Raw genomic sequence first — 18,627 nt, 5'->3', positions numbered from 1 at the left:
TGTGGGGGGCGCGGCAGAAAGGAACCACCTTGAACATGCAAAGGGGGAGGCGCACGCATGCGCGCTGAGAAGATGGCATCTGCCACCGGGACCTGCTGCCGCTGTTGCTGGGGCGCCGTTGCGCTGGGACTGCTCGAGCTGCTGCTGCTGGGGGCGGCCCGGGCGGCGCTGGCCCTGACCGAGCAGTACCCGGCCCTGTCGTTGCTCAAGCAGGAGCTGCACCGGCAGCCGCGGCAGGGCCAGGCTGGGGGCTGCCCCCAGGCGCCGGACTGGGGGGAACAATACTCGGCCGAGTGCGGTAAGTCGGGTCGGGCAGCGCCACGTCCTGCCCCGCTGCCTGCTGGGGGAGCCGCCGGGCAAGGGCCAGTGGAGGCGGCGGCAAGAAGTGGTGCATAGAAGAGGTTCCCCCTTGTCCTGGGACCCCTCTATGTAGGGGCGGCGTGTCACCGGGCGTGAGTGCGCGTGGGAGGCGCGCGGCGTGTTACCGGGCGTGGCGGTGGGAGGCGCGCGCGCGGCGTGTCCTGGGGCATGAGTGCGCGTAGGGTGCGCGCGGAGTGTTCTTCCTTGTCCGTGGCTCTCGGGAGGTGGTGGCCACCAATCATTCCTTGCTGCCCTCCGCCGCGGGGTCCTTTCTCCCAGCCCCGTGATGGGTCCCATAGCTACTTACCCTACGAGCAGTGGGCTTGCCCTGTTTTGCTTGGCCAGCCTTGGTCTCTCTGTCATCCCCCTGTCTCCGCGGTGCCATGAGCCTGGCAAGCCTCTGAGGTGAGGTGAATGGTCAATACCTTCGTTAGGTACCTGTCACCTGAAGGCAGTGGGATGATGTGGACTTCTTCCCTCCTTTGACTGTATCTTGGAGAAGGAAGGGGTGTGAGTGATAGAGGCATTTCTAGTGAAATTCACTTCTTTTCTGTGCTTTGTGGGGCTGGGATGACCCTGGAGGTGACTGAAAGTAAAACAGGAAAAACAAAGCACAGAGTGATCTCGTCATAGGGACACTGATCAATTTCAGATAGACGAGAGAATTTTGGCTCAGGTCCTCTCGGCTGCTTTGCATGGGCAAACATCGCAGGGCTTAATTTGGGCACAAGTCCATGAACATGAAGCAATTTGTAGGCTCTGGTCCTTTAATTATAAGAAATGCTGGTGATATAGCCCTGTTTTTTGGATAACTTAGCTTCAGATAATCAAGATTTAAATGTTCAACGTAACTTATTGTTACAGCATCTTTTGTATAAACCGTATTCCCGACAAACACTTTAGAGTTGTAGAGTACATTAAAAATTATCAATGATGGTACCAAATCATGACTTTGGCTGTTGCAATAAGCTAACATGAAGAAAAAAGTTTTCAGTTTTCAAAAGGCCAACAGAAAGTGTGAGTCCTCTTGACTGATGTCGTTGGTTCTAATCCAAAATGAATGAAAAGAGAACTGGCAGGTTTGCAAAGTGCAAATACAGAGCCTGTGCAAGCCTGAATTGTGTATTTGGTGGTATGGAGACTTGCCAGCTCCTTATTTGTTAGTGTGTTGAATAGGGTTCAGTTTAAAAAAAAAAAAAAAAGTTGTCTTGCTGGTAAAGTTAATGTTTCACTAGTACTGTTTGTTTTGTTTGTTAATAAAGAATCTGCCTAATCTTGCAAAGGTTTAAGCATGTGCATAACTTTACTCACATGAGAAGCCATCAGTGGGACTAAAGTTCTGCATACACTTAAGTCTTTGTAGGACATTCAGTATAACATTTGATCATAAGCATGTATTTGTTCATCCTTTGTGACTTAGATATAATGCACATCACTTACAGGCAATACATGTGAACAAAACCAAATGAATATAGAAATATGAAAAATAGAAAAAAAAATCCAATGTAATAAAGAAACTGCCAGAGTTATTTATGTAACTCTAGCTTGTGACTTCCATAGTTTCCAGTGTTGTTGTTGTTTTGTGCTGTGTGTATTGGCATATCCTACTAAGGTTATTTAGAGAAGTTTAAAACAAGTTTAGCAAAGACTTGTGAAAAAATATTTTTGTCTTTATGTGCAAATATATATATTTGGATATGGAAATATATTTGGCTCTGCTCTTAAGACTGCTGCCCTTTAAATTGTTTATGTAAAGCATCCACCTTATAGCAAATGGAAATGATTAGTTCAGGGGTCAGCAACCTTTCAGAAGTGGTGGGCCAAGTCTTCATTTATTCACTCTAATTTATGGTTTCGTGTGCCAGTAATACATTTTAACTTTTTTAGAAGGTCTCTTTCTATAAGTCTATAATATATAACTAAACTATTGTTGTATGTAAAGTTAATAAGGTTTCAAAATGTTTAAGAAGCTTCATTTAAAATTAAATTAAAATGCAGAGCCCCCCAGACCGGTGGCCAGGACCCGGGCAATGTGAGAGCCACTGAAAATCAGCTTGCATGCTGCCTTTGGCACAGGTGCCATAGGTTGCCTACCCCTGGGTTAGTTGTTTGTATTACTGTAGCACCTAGGAGCCTTAGTCAGGGACCACGTCCCCATTTTGCTAGGTGCTGTAAAAACACAATACAAAATTGGTCCCCACTTCAAGGAGTATAAAACACAAAATTCTTAGCACTGTTTGTTTGTTCCATGTAGCTTGCAGGCAAAGCAAGTCTGGTACTTTTATATGTTTACAGGTTGCATCCTAATAAATATAACATAGCTTATCCATTCCAGTGACCTGCTGTTTCTTATGTTCATAATGAAATAGGTACTTGTATGACAGGCTGAGTTAGGATTCTCCAATGGAGAGATGGTTGAAAGATGTAAATTTCGATGTACTGGTTGGGCTACAGCTTGTATGAAAGATGCTATGCAAAATAAAACATGTAAAATGGTAGTTCATGATTAGTTGAACTAATAATAGCAGGTACATTAACATTAAGTTGAAAGTTTTCCTTCCTTATGACTGCATTGATCATACAGCGACTCCTTATTGATTTAACTATGAACAATATCTGTGCTAGTTTTAAAACCAGTGGCACACCAATCCATTCTCAGCTGTTTACAAATCTTTCAGTTCTGGTTAAATGAATCAATAATTGGAAAAACTCTCCTTTTGGCTAAGAGGATTTGGTTTTCTCAAACTTCCCTACTGCTGTCATGCTCAGTCAGTTCCTGTCTATATTGTAGATCCAGTATGGCTTCTCCTTTGGTTGGATTCTCTACTTTGTGGTTCATAAAGTTGTCTTCTGCGTAACCTAGGAAACAATTTGATGCAAGTTTGACAGTATTTATTAACCTAAAGATTTATGGGTAGTGAAATCCCTCCATAAATAGATTTAATCTTAAGAGTTTTGAGAATCTTGTAAATTGGTCCAGGATATCTTTTTAAATGTCCTCTCTATCCTGTGATTTGTAACAGATAGTCCACTCTAATTTTTTCCTTGTATCCTTACGCAAAGAACTTAATCATTAAACACCTAGTAGTTGAATTGTAGCTCACTGGCATAGTAAATACTTCTAATGTAATGGCACGGCACTCCACCCCTTCACCTTGATTCTTTATGCAGATTAGGCACATTGCAGGAATTACTGGATGAAAATTTATATCCTGCATTAGGCAGAAGGTCACACTAGGTGATCATTGTAGTCCCTTCTGGTCTTAAAATCTGTGAATCTTGGGCTCCTCAAACAGTATAATTCCTGTTATGAGAATCCTCCCCCCAAGTTTCGTTTATGGTTCATTTAGAACTATAACTTCATTTTCTACTTGCAGTGACTAATTTTTAGTTGCTGTTCCAACTTGTATTTTATAAATAGACTGTGTTGCTTTTTGTTCTGTTGATCTCTCTCTCTCTCTGAATTACCTGGTTATACCATTTTTGTTTGGGTTTTATAATCAGGACACACAAGTAAGATGTTTCCTACAATAGTAAAGAGGAGGAGCAACAGCTTAACAAAATTGAAACAAGAAGGCTCTTACAGAGTTTTTTGCCTTTCCACTGATAAATGTTTGTTGAAACTTTGCTATTTGCAGTAGATAAGCAAAGGGTTAATATTGTTTCTTGCACATGTGGTAGAAGTCTTTTGCCTTCTTCAATATTTCAAACTGGTGAAGATTATTTTTATTTTAGTTTCTTGTATCTGTCAGTCCAGTTAACTGTAGTCATTAAACTCTGTAATGCCTCAGATTCTATTTTGATTTCTACAATTACGCAATGTATTATTTTTTTTCTTCCCTTTGCTCTTCCCCACTTCCCCACCCCATTTACATACTCTTTCTGGGTGGATTCCATATTTGGATTTTTATTCATGTTAAACTTTCTATAGTGCCTTTCACTGTAATATCTTAACTGCTACTTTTTCATGTGTTTGTGTCCCATCCCTTATTTTTACCATTCTTTCTACTCTTGTTTCCTTAATCTTTCTCATCTATCCCTTTCCAGTCTTTACCCCACTGTTTGCTGGCCAGCATACCAGACACCTTTCCTCCATCTGAAGGCTGGACATAGACCCATCCAGTGATTCTCCCTAGGACCTGAATGTGCTGGCTCAAAGAATGAGGGACCAAATAGTCTCAAACTGACATGCACTGCTTTTCCCAATCACTTTCACACTTCTTCCTCCTCACATTCCCCCCCCCTCCTCATCTCCTGGTTTTCTCCCCATCCAGCTTCTCTGTGCTACTACTCTTGCACACAAATTTTGGTCTGCTCCATAGGCAGAAATAGTATAACAAGGTTCATGTCAGCTACTGCACTTCTTGCCATCACTCCTGGAACAAACATGATGTATGGAACATATGAACAATCCTACTCTATGGGACTGCTCTGTAGTGGAATTTTTAAAAGGTGGGGTTGGCATGAGGAAACATGTCATTTGCATGATCTGATACATTTATACCCTGTTTAAGTATAACAGTTCAAGTAGACTATCCAGAGATAATTCAAATTTTTGTTTTTGCAGATTCACCACTTTTGCACTTCCATGAATCAGACTGTGAACTAAGAGGGTCTTCATCCTGTGAATCTCTGCTTTCTCTCAATACTGAAAAAATTCTGGTATGCTGTATACTGTTTTATTATGTACAATAAGAATGCTAATTGGTTGTAGATGTGAGAGAAATGGGTTTGTGTATCAATTTACTAGATGTCGGAATTATTATTAATATTAGAAATTATTAATATTATGGGAGAGACCATAAGACACTAATTTTACCAAAAATTCATGTTTTTAAGTCCAAAGGCCAAATGGCATTTTCTAGCATTGCTCTGAACATGCCTAGCAGTTTAAAAATAAGCAGTCAGTTCACCCAATACAGTAACAAAGTATTCATAAGCATATGATCAGTATACTTACTAAATAGACTTGACCAAGGGAAAACCATCTCATTGTGGTGTGCTCCAACATGATCAAATAGGGTCTAGCAAAGAAACCTTAGATTCATAATGTGATGTCATTCCATATTCTTTATGAAAATATGCTTATCATATGAAAATGACATAACTGAGATATACTTTATGCCAGATGGCTCATGTGAGATATCATTGGAAAGGTTATGATTTACTGAATGCGATTATCCAATTTGTATGCCTGTATCATTTCTGTATCTGAAGTTAGGAATATTGACTATGTATCTGTATTCCTACTATCCTACTTTGGGTGACGCCCACTGCTAATACTTCAGGTGTAACAATGGAAAAGACAAACGGGGCGGATGGCCCATCAGCAAGGACAATGAGCTGTGAAAAGCCTGGCCTTCCTGTGGATGCTCCATACTGCCACTGACTCATGGAGGCTGTGATACTACAGAGTCAGGTGGTCTTGTCACTTGATACTAAACATTACCTGGGATTTATGGTAACTTTCCACTGTAAGGGAAGAAGGCAGGGGTCAAGTTTGGGAAACAAAGGATTCCTGCCTTATGTAAATCCTATGTAAGGGTGGGGAGTAAGGCAGACAGGACTCCTCTCCCTGGCCTGTCTGCCCAAGAAGAAAGACTGCAAAAGGGAAAGCAAGATGGGGAGTCCAGACTGAGACTGGGGTCCAGTCTAAAAAGGAATATAACTGGAACTCTGAACCACAGAAACTTTGCAAACTGCCTGCAACAATATCTAGGCTGAGAAATACTATCTGTAACCAATTCCTTTACTGAAATTAGCTTAGTTTGCATGTTTGATTTTATTTACTTAGTAATTTGCTTTGTTCTGTTTGTTTCTCCTTTTACCACTTAAAATCCTGCCTTTTAAATAGTTAATACAATTTATTTTGTTTATTATTAAACCTAGTTTCTGTAATTTCTAACTGGGGTGGGGAGAAGTGTGCGTACTTCTCTCCACATTGCGGGTGTGGGGGCAGCAATTTCATAATATCTCTTTGGGTCCGCACTCCAAGGAAGGTGGACATCTGAGTGCTGGAGCAAGTCTCTTAAGCTGAATCTTCCCAGAGCCGATCTGCAGCTGGGTGTAGCCCTGCCTGTGTGTGTGTTAGAGGAGGTTTTGAGAGCCTGGCTCAGCAAGACAGGTTAAAGGGGACCCATGCTGGCAGAACAGGTAGACTCAGTGGTATCTCAGCACATCAGGTGGCTTCCCAAGGGGTCCAACCCGTCACACATAACTCTTTTTATACCCCTTAACAAACAAATGATGTCATTGTTTTTTAGAGGAAGTCAATAATTGGCAATTTGAGACAATTCACCCTTCATTCCAGTCTTACTCCAAATAAGATTTTCTTCCCAAGGCCTTTCCTCTCCTCCTCCTTGCTGACCAACATTTTTTCCATTGCAGCTGGGTCCACATATGCTTTACTTTTAAGAAAAAAGAACAAGGAGTACTTGTGGCACCTTAGACACTAACAAGAAAGCTTATGCTCAAATAAATTTGTTAGTCTCTAAGGTGCCACAAGTACTCCTCGTTCTTTTTGCGGATACAGACTAACACGACGGCTACTCTGAAACCTTTACTTTTAACAGGTTTCAGAGTAGCAGCCGTGTTAGTCTGTATCCGTAAAAAGAACAGGAGTACTTGTGGCACCTTACAGACTAACAAATTTATTAGAGCATAAGCTTTCGTGGACTACAGCCCACTTCTTCGGATGTTCTTTTAAGGATTTAAGCCTTAAATTGTCCAATGCTAAATTCTGATTTTGTAGGAATTTTTTTTTTTTTGCTATTGTCAGCTAAACGTTAAAACCATAATGTTTTACAGAGCCAAGCAAAGTCACTTGCAGAACAAAAGCGATTCCCATTTGCCACTGATAATGACAACACAAATGAAGATTTGGGTAAGATAATTATATAAGGTTTATGGGGGTGGTTCTAGATGCCACTCAGAGGCACAATGTTTTGATACTGTAAAATTATAGTTGGTAATTCTGATGGATGCTTTAGGATCACTTTTATCACTCCTGCGCAATAAAATTTCAGCCTTTTGTTTTTAATTATGTGGAAAGAACATCATGTACCTTTTTTCCTCATAGTACTTCTTTCTACTCTGCACAGTAGGAAATTTCACCATTCATTTGGTCATGCAAATGTGAAGAAAATATTTTCCCAAACCCTGTTAAACACTCATGAACTCTTTCTACTTCTCTTTCCTGTCATGGTTGATAACTGAAGATTTTCTGGATGTTTGAGAGAAGCTTTCTCTCAAGCGAACTTGCTGCTCCATGGAGCTTGGAACTGCTGTTTTTCCTACCTTTTCTAAGTCTGATAAGCTGGTGGGAGGTTCTTGTGGATTTCTTTCTCTATGCAGTCTACTTGTTGGCACCCTCTAGAAGTGCACCTGGTGAACTGCTGTGACGTTGCTCTACAGCCTTCTGCTTCTGTGCTGAGAGGCAGATGTCTTGTAAACAGGTATCTGAGGGAAACCTGTGCTGCTGAGGGTTTTTTTATGTTTTTGTTTTTTTGAATTGTTTGCCATTTTCTCTGTCTCTTGCTTCAGCTTGGTCTCTGTCTGGTAGGGGGAAAGTTCTCGGGAGAATTTTGAGGAAGGTTGGAGACTTCCTTAGTCTAGCAGTACATTTTCAGCCCCTCCAGTGGTTCAGCATTTGCCACATGGGAGCCCAGGCAGCAATGTCAAAGGAACCCCATTCCCATGTTTGGCTCCATGGCCTGTCATCCGACCTGCCCTACTCCTCCTTTAGGTAGATCTTTTCGGGAGTGTCTTCTTAGGAGTTTCCTAGCTGTCTGGCATTTTTCTGAGCCTAGGTCCTCCTATTTGTGCTTCTCCTGCTCTAGTAAACCTTAGGGGAAGAAATGTGAATTGTGTGGGGACTCCTCAAAGCGTGCACTGCTCATATCGCCTACAACATTCTAGGCAGTGTCTTTTCACTGTTTTGCTCCTTTCCCCAATCCTTCTCTTTCCCACAAAACTAGTGTATTCAGTTATCAGTCTGCCTTTATGTGACAATAGTTTATTATCTTGGGAATGATTGTGATACCATATGAATGATGGCTAATGAAGTAGATTTAAGAATTTGGCAGAGAAGAAGGACAAATGAAGAAAATCCAAGGAGCCTTTCTAGTTGCCATTGGGTCCCTTTCACTCCTCATACTGCAGCAATACTGTGTGCAGCCTCACCTCCTAACTGATTCTCATGTGGTGTATGCATAGTGACGATTTTTGTATATATACAAAGGCATATCCCTATACAGGATAAACAAACACTTCACCCTGCCCAGTGCACACATGTTAATAATGGTGCAGGTTGGGCTGGCCCTCTCCTAAACCAATTCCCAGGACAAAATTAAGAAATGTCTCCGCACAATGACAGCACTGTCCACCTGTATCTGTATTTTTTTCTTTCCTTTACATCAGCAATGGCGTGCAACAATGCCACCTGAATGTGTTTGCTTTGCAAAAGCCAGGTTCTTCATGACAGAAAAACATCGAGATTGCTGTTAATTAGCACCTTTGTTGGCAATCTCAGCTGAGATGCCAAGGGTTGAATAGGCTGAAGAATGGTTCTCTTGTCCCTAGAAATTATCCCTCCAAGTCGGTTGGGAACTTTTGGCATGGGAAAATCTGTACTCAATCTCTACCTGTTTTGTGGATAAATGGGTCATTGTTCCCTAGGGATATATATCCAGCACCTTTCACAAACACTAAACTCACTGAAAAATATACTACATATTCTAGGTATTTATGTCATGGTGATAGATGAACATGTTAGAAAAATGAGTTTAACAAAACTGTTGCTTTCATCTTGCTTAATAAAGGGTTGTTTAGAAATTGAGAAGTAGCCTGAATTCCTACTGCCTTTTTCTGACTCCTCCTCTGACAAACTTAGCTGGGCTGTCACCAAAAACAAATATTTTACTGAAAGCCTATGTCTGCCATACCTCTCCACCAAGTACTGCATCCTAAAATAAACTTAATATGTTGAGTTTCTACTAATAACTTTTCTGATGCTTGAAAAATAAAGCCTTGGTAACTCCTTTTAGCAATACAGCTGTCAAGGTAAACTAACACATACACAAAAAAGTTTCTGATAACTTTAGCTGTCTCAATCTCTGCAGTTATAAGATGTTCTGAACAAACAAACAAACTTGTATCTTAAGTTACTACAGCCAAATTTTGCAATTTGATGGGCACATGCAGTTCCCATTATCTTCAGTAGAAGTTGCATCTGTGTATCCAAGAGCAGGTTTTGGCTCTTAAACTTTATTGAAGAGCTTGCTGCCAGACCTATTTAGAAGACCTACAAAAAGTGTTTTATCATAAATGTGTAAAATTTCATCCCTGACACTTGCAACATAAATACTGCCATAAGTTCAGACTTTTTCTCCAATATAACTATAAAAAGTAAGTTATCTAAACCATTCTAAGAAGTTTTGCAATCTTCTCCAAGAAACATGACATACCACTGTTGAGTAAACAAGTGGAAAAAACACAGTAGCCTCTCATGTGAAGTATTTTTTTAGTTAAGTATTTGCAGTTGAAATGGTGTGGACTATTCTTTATACCAGACCGTAAGCTGTGGAGGGCAGGTATTGATCTTCAAAAAGAAAAATAACATTGTCCAAATGGCCCAACATTATATAAGTGCAGAAGACAGGATTAGGAAAAGCCACAACAAAAGCCCTCTACTTTCTAACCTATCATCATCATTTATGTCTCCCAATGTGGACCTATCTTGTGTATCTTCTAGACTCCAAGCTCCGTAGCACAGGGTCTGTCTTTGTGTCTTATTCTATACTGACCATATCATCACTTAATAATAAGCAAAAATTCAACTAATCCATGTGTAATAATGTCTACCATCTGAGGATTTCAAACTGTTCTATGATCACTAATAAATTTAGCCTCACAATATCTTTTATGATATGGAGAAAATTTTACACATAAGGAAACTGAAATAGGAAGGCTAGGTGCCTGATTTTCAGATGTTCTGAGTACCCACGTCTAAATTTGTGGAGCAGACACCCTGAACCTTTCAAAAATAATCCCTAAGTGACTTCCTATTATACATAATAAACCTGTGTCAGAGGCGGAATAGAACCCAAGGCTACTGACTCCCTATACTGTGCTTTAATCACAATACCATCCTCTTATTTATATTACTCACTCACTTGCTGGAATGTTAAGGTTTCAAAGTCAAGCTCTCTAAAGTTAGGAAATGACAGAATTAAGGTTATATCAGTCCTAGTCTCCTAGCTCCTTGTCCCAGACTTTCCCTAACCCCAGGGCAATCAATTATTTTTTGTCAAGGTATAGTCAAGGTCCAGACTCCAGAGAAAATACAAAAATAATAACAAAGATAATAAGAAGTAAAAACAAAAACAAACAAACAAACAAAAAAATTTCACAGTCTATTCAAAAGCATCTGGCGGTCCTGATTTGGCCCCCATTCTGCCTAGTGCATACCCTTGCCCTAACCAGTCCCAGTTCTCCTTCTGCACCCCAGTTCACTGTCAGCTCATCTCCCATTCCCCTGATGCTGGTTCCTAGTCCCAGTCTTTGTCCAGCCAGTCCCAGTCTCTTCTGGCTCCTCATCTGATCTGTATTTCGCCCTCCCTGTTTCCCTCAACGGCTCCCATCCTCCTTGTCCAGTCAGTACCAGCCTCCCCTCCGTCTTACACTCCAGCTATCATTGCTCAGCCAGTCCTAGTTTCTCTTCTCTGCCCCCAACCTAGGGTTGCCAACCATCCCGGATTGGCCAGGAGTCTACCAGAATCTGCATTGATCTCCCGGTGGCTGTTGAAAGCAATCCGGGAGATTTTAATAGACTGCTAGAAGTCCAGTGGCAGCGGAGCGGGGCTAAGGCAGGCTCCCTACATGCCCTGGCTCCGTGTAGCTCCCGGAAGCAACCGGCATGTCCCTCTGGCTTCTAGGCAACTAGCCCTGCCTATAACTATGATAGCATCTAGTGGCTATATTTGGGATTGGGATCCCCTTGTGCTAAGTGATTTACAGTAAGATACTTAGTTTACATTTTGTTAAATGTGACCAAATTTTTGAATATTTGAAAATTTGACATGTTATCTATGTTGCTTTTATTTTAATGTTTGTAATCTTGCTTTGCCAGCAATTGCCTACGTGTTGATTGGCAGCGGCCTATATGATGAAGCAATAAGACATTTTTCAACAATGCTACAGGTAACTGTTTGCTTGTTCTAGTTTTGTAATTTTAAACTTAAAGATGATGAACCTTGAAATTAATCACTGAGGAAATTGGTTTGTATAAAATACAGATTGTTATAAAATTCTATCTTAGAACCATTATAACATTTGTGGCTGACAAAGCAGATAAAATACTTAACTCTTAATAAATCCCAGGACTTAAATTGGAGAGATTCTGTTATCAGATGTGAAAATGAATACAATGGATAAATGTGGTTTTAAAAAAATCTCATTACCTCAGTCTCCTAATAAACTAGTAAAAAGTAAGCCAATTTACTTAACTGTTTTAGAAGGAATAGCTACAAAAGAACAAAAAACATACTTTATTTTGCACAGTTCAGTTTCCTAAAAGTTCACTTGATTAGGACTTCTTAGTGTATTAGATTGAGATTTTTTTTTTTTTTTTTTTTTACTACATTCTTGGTTATAATTAACATATTGCCAGTAACTTACTGGCAGAATAACCTCATATGTGGCACTGGCATTATGGGAGCTCCATGTTGTTATAAACCAGACTCCATCCCAGGTTAATACTGGGTTCTCAGTTAAAAACTTGGCTGCTGTAATATTTAAGCAAAATGTTATTTATTCTCTAGCATAAATTCTTTTTCTGATTGGATGGAGTGGAGTCCATATTATTTTATCAGATTGTTTAATGGCAGGCTGACAATTTTTTAAAAAGGGTATCATAGCTTAGTCATACTTGATTTATAAATATGTATACTTATAGATAAGATGGTCTAATTGACTGAAGCATAGGCCTGCTTTTTAAGCCAATACATCTATAAAATACATCCGGGGTAGGCTATAAAATGCCATTAAAAAGTTTGGCATTGTAATGTAATAGCATCCTGCTATGTGGTGTGGTTTTTTTTTTTTTTTTTTTTAACTCTTTCTAATGGCATATGTGTTTATACGTACACTGGGGGTATGTTTGCACTACAGCTGCTACAGTGACACAGCTGTGGCACTGCAGCTATGCCTCTGTCGTGTAGACAGTTTCCACATCAGCAGAAGGGTTTTCATCTATGTAGGTAATGCGCCTCTCTGAGAGATGGTGGCTGAAGTCCTTTTGTCAGCTGGGAGTTAGGTTGACCTAGCTATGGTGCTCGGGGTGCAAAATTTTTCACACCCCTGAGTGACGTAGCTAGATCAACCTAAGTTTTAAGTGTGGATCAGGCCACCCGGGGGAGGGGGCAGCTCCCACCCAGGGCAGTAGCAGGACCTGGCTGGCTCCTTTCCTGGAGGAACCCATGGCATGGATCAGCCCAGGGCTCCTTGCCTGCCTCCCTCTCCCTGCCCAGAGCCTCTTGCTCCTGCAGGCTCTAGAACAGAGGTTCTCAAACTGGGTATTGGGACCCCTGAGGGGGTCATGAGGTTATTACGTGGGGGGTCGTGAGCTGTCAGCCTCCATCCCAAATCCCGCTTTGCCTCCAGCATTTATAATGGTGTTAAATATATACAAAAGTGTTTTTAATTTATATGGGGGGTCACACTCAGAGGCTTGCTATATGAAAGGTGTCATCAGTATAAAAGTTTGAGAATCACTGCTCTAGAAGATCTAAAATATAGAAGGCTGCAGCTGGCTAGGTATCCAGGGCAGTAGCAGGGAGAGCATGCAGGGAGTCCCCAGCGATCAGGGAGAGGAGGAGGGGAAGAGCATCAGGGTGGGGCTGTGCTTCTTCCCCGCCCCTGCAACCACTGGGGACTCCGTGCACACTCTCCTCTCTGTTGCCCTGCCTTGGCCTAGGCACCTGGCTGGCCACAGCCCCGTACGTCCTATGGTGTGGGACTCTCTGAAAATGAGCACAAAAGTTACCTATGTGTTGATTTGCTGATGACTGCCCATGCCGCATTTTAATATCGGGTATTTTTGCTATAGCTTTCATGTAAAAAAAACTGTGTGGTTAGAATTATTTTTACCATGGGAAAAGGGATTTCTCCTCACTAACTCTACTCAGATTTGGTGAAGACATTTTGCTCATTTTCCAAGTAATTCCCCTGCAGGCAGACATGAAACATGGACATTTTCAGCTTATAAATTGTAAGTTATGAGCTTGTGATGATGATGGATTATAATAATCTCTTTTGTGTTTTTACCTGGAGACCATGACTAAGGCCTGCTAATTTTAAACACTGAGCATTAAGTAAAAGTAGGCAGCTGAAGAAAGACACCTTCGATTCACTTAGTCTAATTTTTTTTAAAGATTGTTTTACTTGTGTTCTGCTCTGAATAGGAAGATCCAGAGCTGGTTAGTGCTATTTATGGACGAGGGATAGCATATGGGAAAAAAGGACTACATGTGAGTATTTAATAATTTAAATGATTGTCAGAAGTACTTGCCTACAAACTGTAAGAGATTACAGGAGCTAGATCAACTAGAATTTATTAAACATATATACAGTTCCAAAGGCTTTCAGTATGTATAGTCATGCTATTAATGTTTTCTCTGAAACATCCTCTTCCTCTTATCTGAAGATGCTATATGACTGGGGACCATACTTGTCAGGCATCAAAATCTTGTGTGTGTGCATAACCTCATGGAGATCCCTGAAGAATGGTAAGAAGTGGTAGAGGGGGACCAGCTACTTTGTTTAGCAAACATAGAGTGAGATGCTCCTGATGGCATTACTGTTTGGGCTGTTTCAAGCAGCTTCTATTTTGTATTCTTTGAATTGTCTTATTTATGTTCTGTAGTGTCTGTTGCTCCCCTTCCTCCTGGGGGTCATCCCTAAATACATATCCCATTCTTGGATTCAAGTCCTCAGTGGCACTAACATGAATAATTTGTTTTTTTTTATTTTATTTTTTTTGTTAAATAATAAGTATCTGAAATGTACAGAGCTTTTCTTGTTTAACACAATAGCACCTAATTGAGCCATTTTCAAAGCAGTTTGTAATATAAAGATCAATAGGTAAAGACCAACACAATGATCCAGAGTTTGAAGAGTTGGCTATTAATGATTGAAAAAAATTAGTAAGGAAAAATAGATTTTAAAAAATAGCCCTTTGTCAGAGGGGTGAAATATTGGAACGGCCTTCCGAGGGAAACGGTGGGGGCGACGGACCTGTCTGGTTTTAAGATTAAGTTAGATAAATTTATGGAGGGAATGGTTTAATGGTATAACATAGTAGTCAAGGAAAACCAAGAAATGGTAGGTAAATTGTATAATGGCTGACGGGGTCAGGCTGGAGACTCTTGCCTATATGCTCGGGGTCTTACTGATCGCCATATTTGGGGTCGGGAAGGAATTTTCCTCCAGGGCAGATTGGCTGAGCCTCTGGAGGTTTTTCGCCTTCCTCCGCAGCATAGGGCAGGGATCTCTAGCAGGAGGGTTTCTGCCGATTGAAGTCACCTAAAACAGGATTGGGATTCAACAGCAGAGTCCAGGGAAGGGGTAGGGACGGTTTTATGGCCTGCAGCATGCAGGGGGTCAGACCAGATGATCATAATGGTCCCTTCTGACCTTAAAGTCTATGAGTCTATGAGTCTATGAGTTTTATGTAGTATAATTAACGTATCCAGATCCTGTCAGGAAGCTGAAATTGGCTTTTAGAATTCTGACTTCCTCCAGTCCAGATTAATTGGATGACTCAGTGGAAAATCCCATTGTGCAAAACCACTGTGTGCTAGAGAAGGTTGACAGGTACTCACTTTCTGTGATCTTCACATTTCTGTCTCAGCAAAAAGTTCTCTGGTTTTGGCAGCTGATTATAAAAAAAAGTCCACTCCACAAAAGATGGCTTCTGTGAGAAATATTTTGAAGTTTTTTTTTCCTGACTTGATTCTAAACATGGGCAAAAGGTTCAGGCAAAAGCTCCAAATCACTCAAAATTCCTTCCCTTTCCCAAAAACTCAAACAAATGAACCAACCAATCAAAACAAAACAAAACAAAACCCTTATCTCGAGTAGAGTTTTTCTAGCCCAAAACAACAGAAGAGTTAAAAGCTATAAAGTCTAATGTGGACTTTGCCAATCTATTTTATGTGTAAGTTACTCTGGTACTAGGATAATGCGTGGCAGTACTGCAAAACCTTTAGATAGGTAGGGGAAGTACTGGGAATGCCACCATATTTTCTAACCCAGATAATCAAAAGGTCTAGATGACATTGGTTTAAAGCATTAGTGGTTCCACACAGTTCCCATCATTGTTGCAGGTGAATCAGTAGTGATAATGGTGGTAAACTTTAGGGAAAAGTTTAGTATAGACAAGGCCTAAGGAAATATTTTCTCCAGAGACTTGTGGGATAAAAAGAGGAGGCCTTATGAACCAGATATAATATTATCTGTGTAGACTTTGCAGCTAGTTTTGTCATGGTTCAGCTAGGTTATTGGAGATAAGGATGTCTTTCAGTTAACTTGATTTTTGAAAGTCCTTAACTATGAAACACAGCATTGGCCTTTCTGGCCGATGCAGCTAATGAATTGCTAATTTGTTCTTCCAGATAAAGCTTTGCTCTTTCTTGGGAAATAGTGTCAGGAGGAGCTTGTTATATCACAGAAGGGAAGGAACTCCAGTCACATTTATCTGGCTGTAGCTGTTTCTGCTGGGACTGCTTTACTCAGCAAGAAAAAAAATAGTGTAAACTGAATCAGACAAAACCGTTTTATGGCACACGTTGTAGATCTTCATATTTTTTGGTTACAAGGGAGTGTGACGATGGCTTTATATTAGCTGACAAAATGCACTTCGTAGTACCACGATTCTTGTGAAGAGATTTTGAGCACTAAAACGTAATGCTTATTGTATAAAGAATATTTGCGGTGCAACCCCAGTAAGTGAAGATGAAACACTGGGGGGTCTGTTTGCAAAATATTGCAGATGATGCATATGGATAAAAGTTTTAGTTGTTAAGTTTTAGTATACAAACCCAGCTTGTTCAGTTAATACACCTCTACCCCGATATAACGCGACCTGATATAACACGAATTCGGATATAACGCGGTAAAGCAGTGCTCCAGGGAGGTGGGGCTGCGTACTCCAGTGGATCAAAGCAAGTTTGATATAACGCGGTTTCACCTATAGCGCGGTAAGATTTTTTGGCTCCCGAGGACAGCGTTATATCGAGGTAGAGGTGTACTTGCAATATAGAGTATCTTATCCCTATTAGAAATGACATTGAAGTACTTTGATGGCTGGAGGTTACTGTTTATTGATTGTCTTTTGATCTTTGTCCTTAAAAATTATTAGTGTAACTCTAAGATCACTTAATAAAGTATGCACTGGCTGTTCATATAGTTTAATTTCTCTTTTTAAGGACATAAACAATGCTGAGCTTGCCCTGTATGAGCTGAGCAGAGTAATTAGTCTGGAACCAGATCGCCCTGAAGTATTTGAACAGCGAGCAGAGGTGAGATTTTTCTTTCTCAGACTTTCCAATTGCAACTCTTTTTCAAATATTTAAAAGTATTTCTTCTGGCTTCATTCACCTTTTTAATTGTTAAAACTCTTGCTTTCTCCACTAGATATATCTCCCTGTTTAAATGCTTTTAAAGTATACATATTTGCTACAAGAAAAGTACATATTTCATGGTATTTGAAAACTTGTATAGAATGTGTAGTGACGAAAGCCACATAGATTGGCAGGTAATTGACATAAACAAGTGTTTAGCTTTGTATATATTGAATAATGCAGAATCATACTTTTCTTTGTAACTTGTTGTAATGAATTAAATAGTACATAAAAACCCTGTTCAGTTATGGTTATTCTACTACAAAAAATTCCTAAGTTCAATCCTATTGCATTATGGCTGCCAGTTAAAACATCCAGCATTCAAAGTATGTGTTAATGTAGCACTTTGTGTTCAGAAACATAAACGAGATTAATCAAGAATGCCGTAACTTTTAACTGAAGATAATGTTCAATGTGGTCAATTACAAAAATGTGCACAATTTCTGCAGCCCAGCATCTCCCACAATTCTCAGTGTCTGGGCTCCTTCTCTCCTCTCTGCAGTTATTGAAGGTGGATCAAAGTCCTGGTGCCTCGTGCTCGGGCCACTCTCCCGTTCTCCCACTTGCCACCAGATTCTCTGTCTCCATGGCAGCATGTGGACAGTAGTTCTGTCTCTCCTGCCTATTTTCTTCGGTGAGCTTTCTGGTAATTTTGGGGATGGAGAGCAGTGTTCTCCCTTTCCTCCTCTCTGGTTTGGTTTACAGAGGGTGACTTAACCCACCCTGCTCCTCTGCTACAGTGTCTTCCCTGCTGGCTCCTCTGCACCTCTCAGGCATGACAGAGCAGCCCAAAAAGCACCAAACAAAATCTAAATGGTTCTCCATTTGTGAGACCGCCTTCCTGGGCTTAGCAGATAGTGAGTTGTGCCCAGGCTGTACCCAGTTTTCTGTCTGTAGCTCAGTTAGGTCCTGAGGCTATGATCTCTCCTGGCTGAAAGATCTCAGGGTCATAAAGAGTAGAGATCACCCTGACTTTGGCTCTATTTTAAATAGTTTCCCTGGCAACAGCATTCATGGATGAGGCCTCAAGGGGTGCAATGAGGTTCTCAGCCACAGCCATGGTTTCCAGCTCAGTAACCAGGAATCAGCTACCACTCCATCCCTGGAAGATGGATACCCACTCAAAGCACGTTCTGTGTTCTGCCAGGTTTACAGACTCCCTTCTTTTCAGGGAAAAGCTAGACAGGGCAGTGGCGGACCATGTGGAAAAATCAAATCAGTCTTTCCTGGTGCTACTTACTGCTTTCAGTAGAGAGTACAGACCGGCCTTCAGACAGAGAGGCTCCTTTTGGCCTTCATCCTCTCAGATACACTAGAGAAGGCAGAGCAGATTCTTCAAAGGAGAGCTGTGGAACTGGGCTTTGGGGGAAAGCCCAAAGGGAGCACCACCCTTTCCAAAGCCTCTTTATGACAAAGACCACATAGGTCTCTGCCCAGAGCTGAAGCTAGAGGGCAGGCAGAATTTCCTGTTTCCTGGAGGAGTGGGTTGCATTGACTACAGACAGGTGGGTAAGGGAGATAGTGAGCCAGGGATATTCCCTCGAGCAACGGGCTCCCCCCATCCATTATTCATCCATTCCCCCATCTC

General features: G+C 41.0%; 1 protein-coding gene across 11 annotated transcripts in view; it reads left to right on the top strand.

Annotated features, from left to right (window-relative positions):
- The first annotated feature begins 31 nt into the window (after positions 1–31).
- TTC13 (tetratricopeptide repeat domain 13) overlaps positions 32–18,627 on the top strand; it is a 64,387-nt gene continuing 45,791 nt past the window's right edge. For 2 of the 11 annotated variants that reach the window (XR_004645066.1, XR_004645063.1), the window contains exons 1-6: positions 32–298; positions 4,928–5,022; positions 7,168–7,243; positions 11,489–11,559; positions 13,821–13,886; positions 16,845–16,937. Coding sequence is in view for 6 of the 11 variants with exons in the window: in XM_034765146.1 (XP_034621037.1) it covers positions 58–298; positions 4,928–5,022; positions 7,168–7,243; positions 11,489–11,559; positions 13,821–13,886; positions 16,845–16,937 (642 nt within the window). In the remaining 5 variants the exon portion in view is untranslated. Of the gene's footprint in view, positions 299–4,748; positions 4,813–4,927; positions 5,023–7,167; positions 7,244–11,488; positions 11,560–13,820; positions 13,887–16,844; positions 16,938–18,627 lie in introns of those variants that run through there. The other 9 variants (XR_004645064.1, XM_034765146.1, XR_004645067.1 and 6 more) reach the window with 8 other exon arrangements.

Source organism: Trachemys scripta, chromosome 3 (genome assembly GCF_013100865.1).
Source record: "Trachemys scripta elegans isolate TJP31775 chromosome 3, CAS_Tse_1.0, whole genome shotgun sequence".
Taxonomy (NCBI): domain Eukaryota; kingdom Metazoa; phylum Chordata; order Testudines; family Emydidae; genus Trachemys; species Trachemys scripta.
The sequence above is the reverse complement of the archived record's forward strand: the minus strand, read 5'-3'. Positions and strand labels throughout refer to the sequence as shown.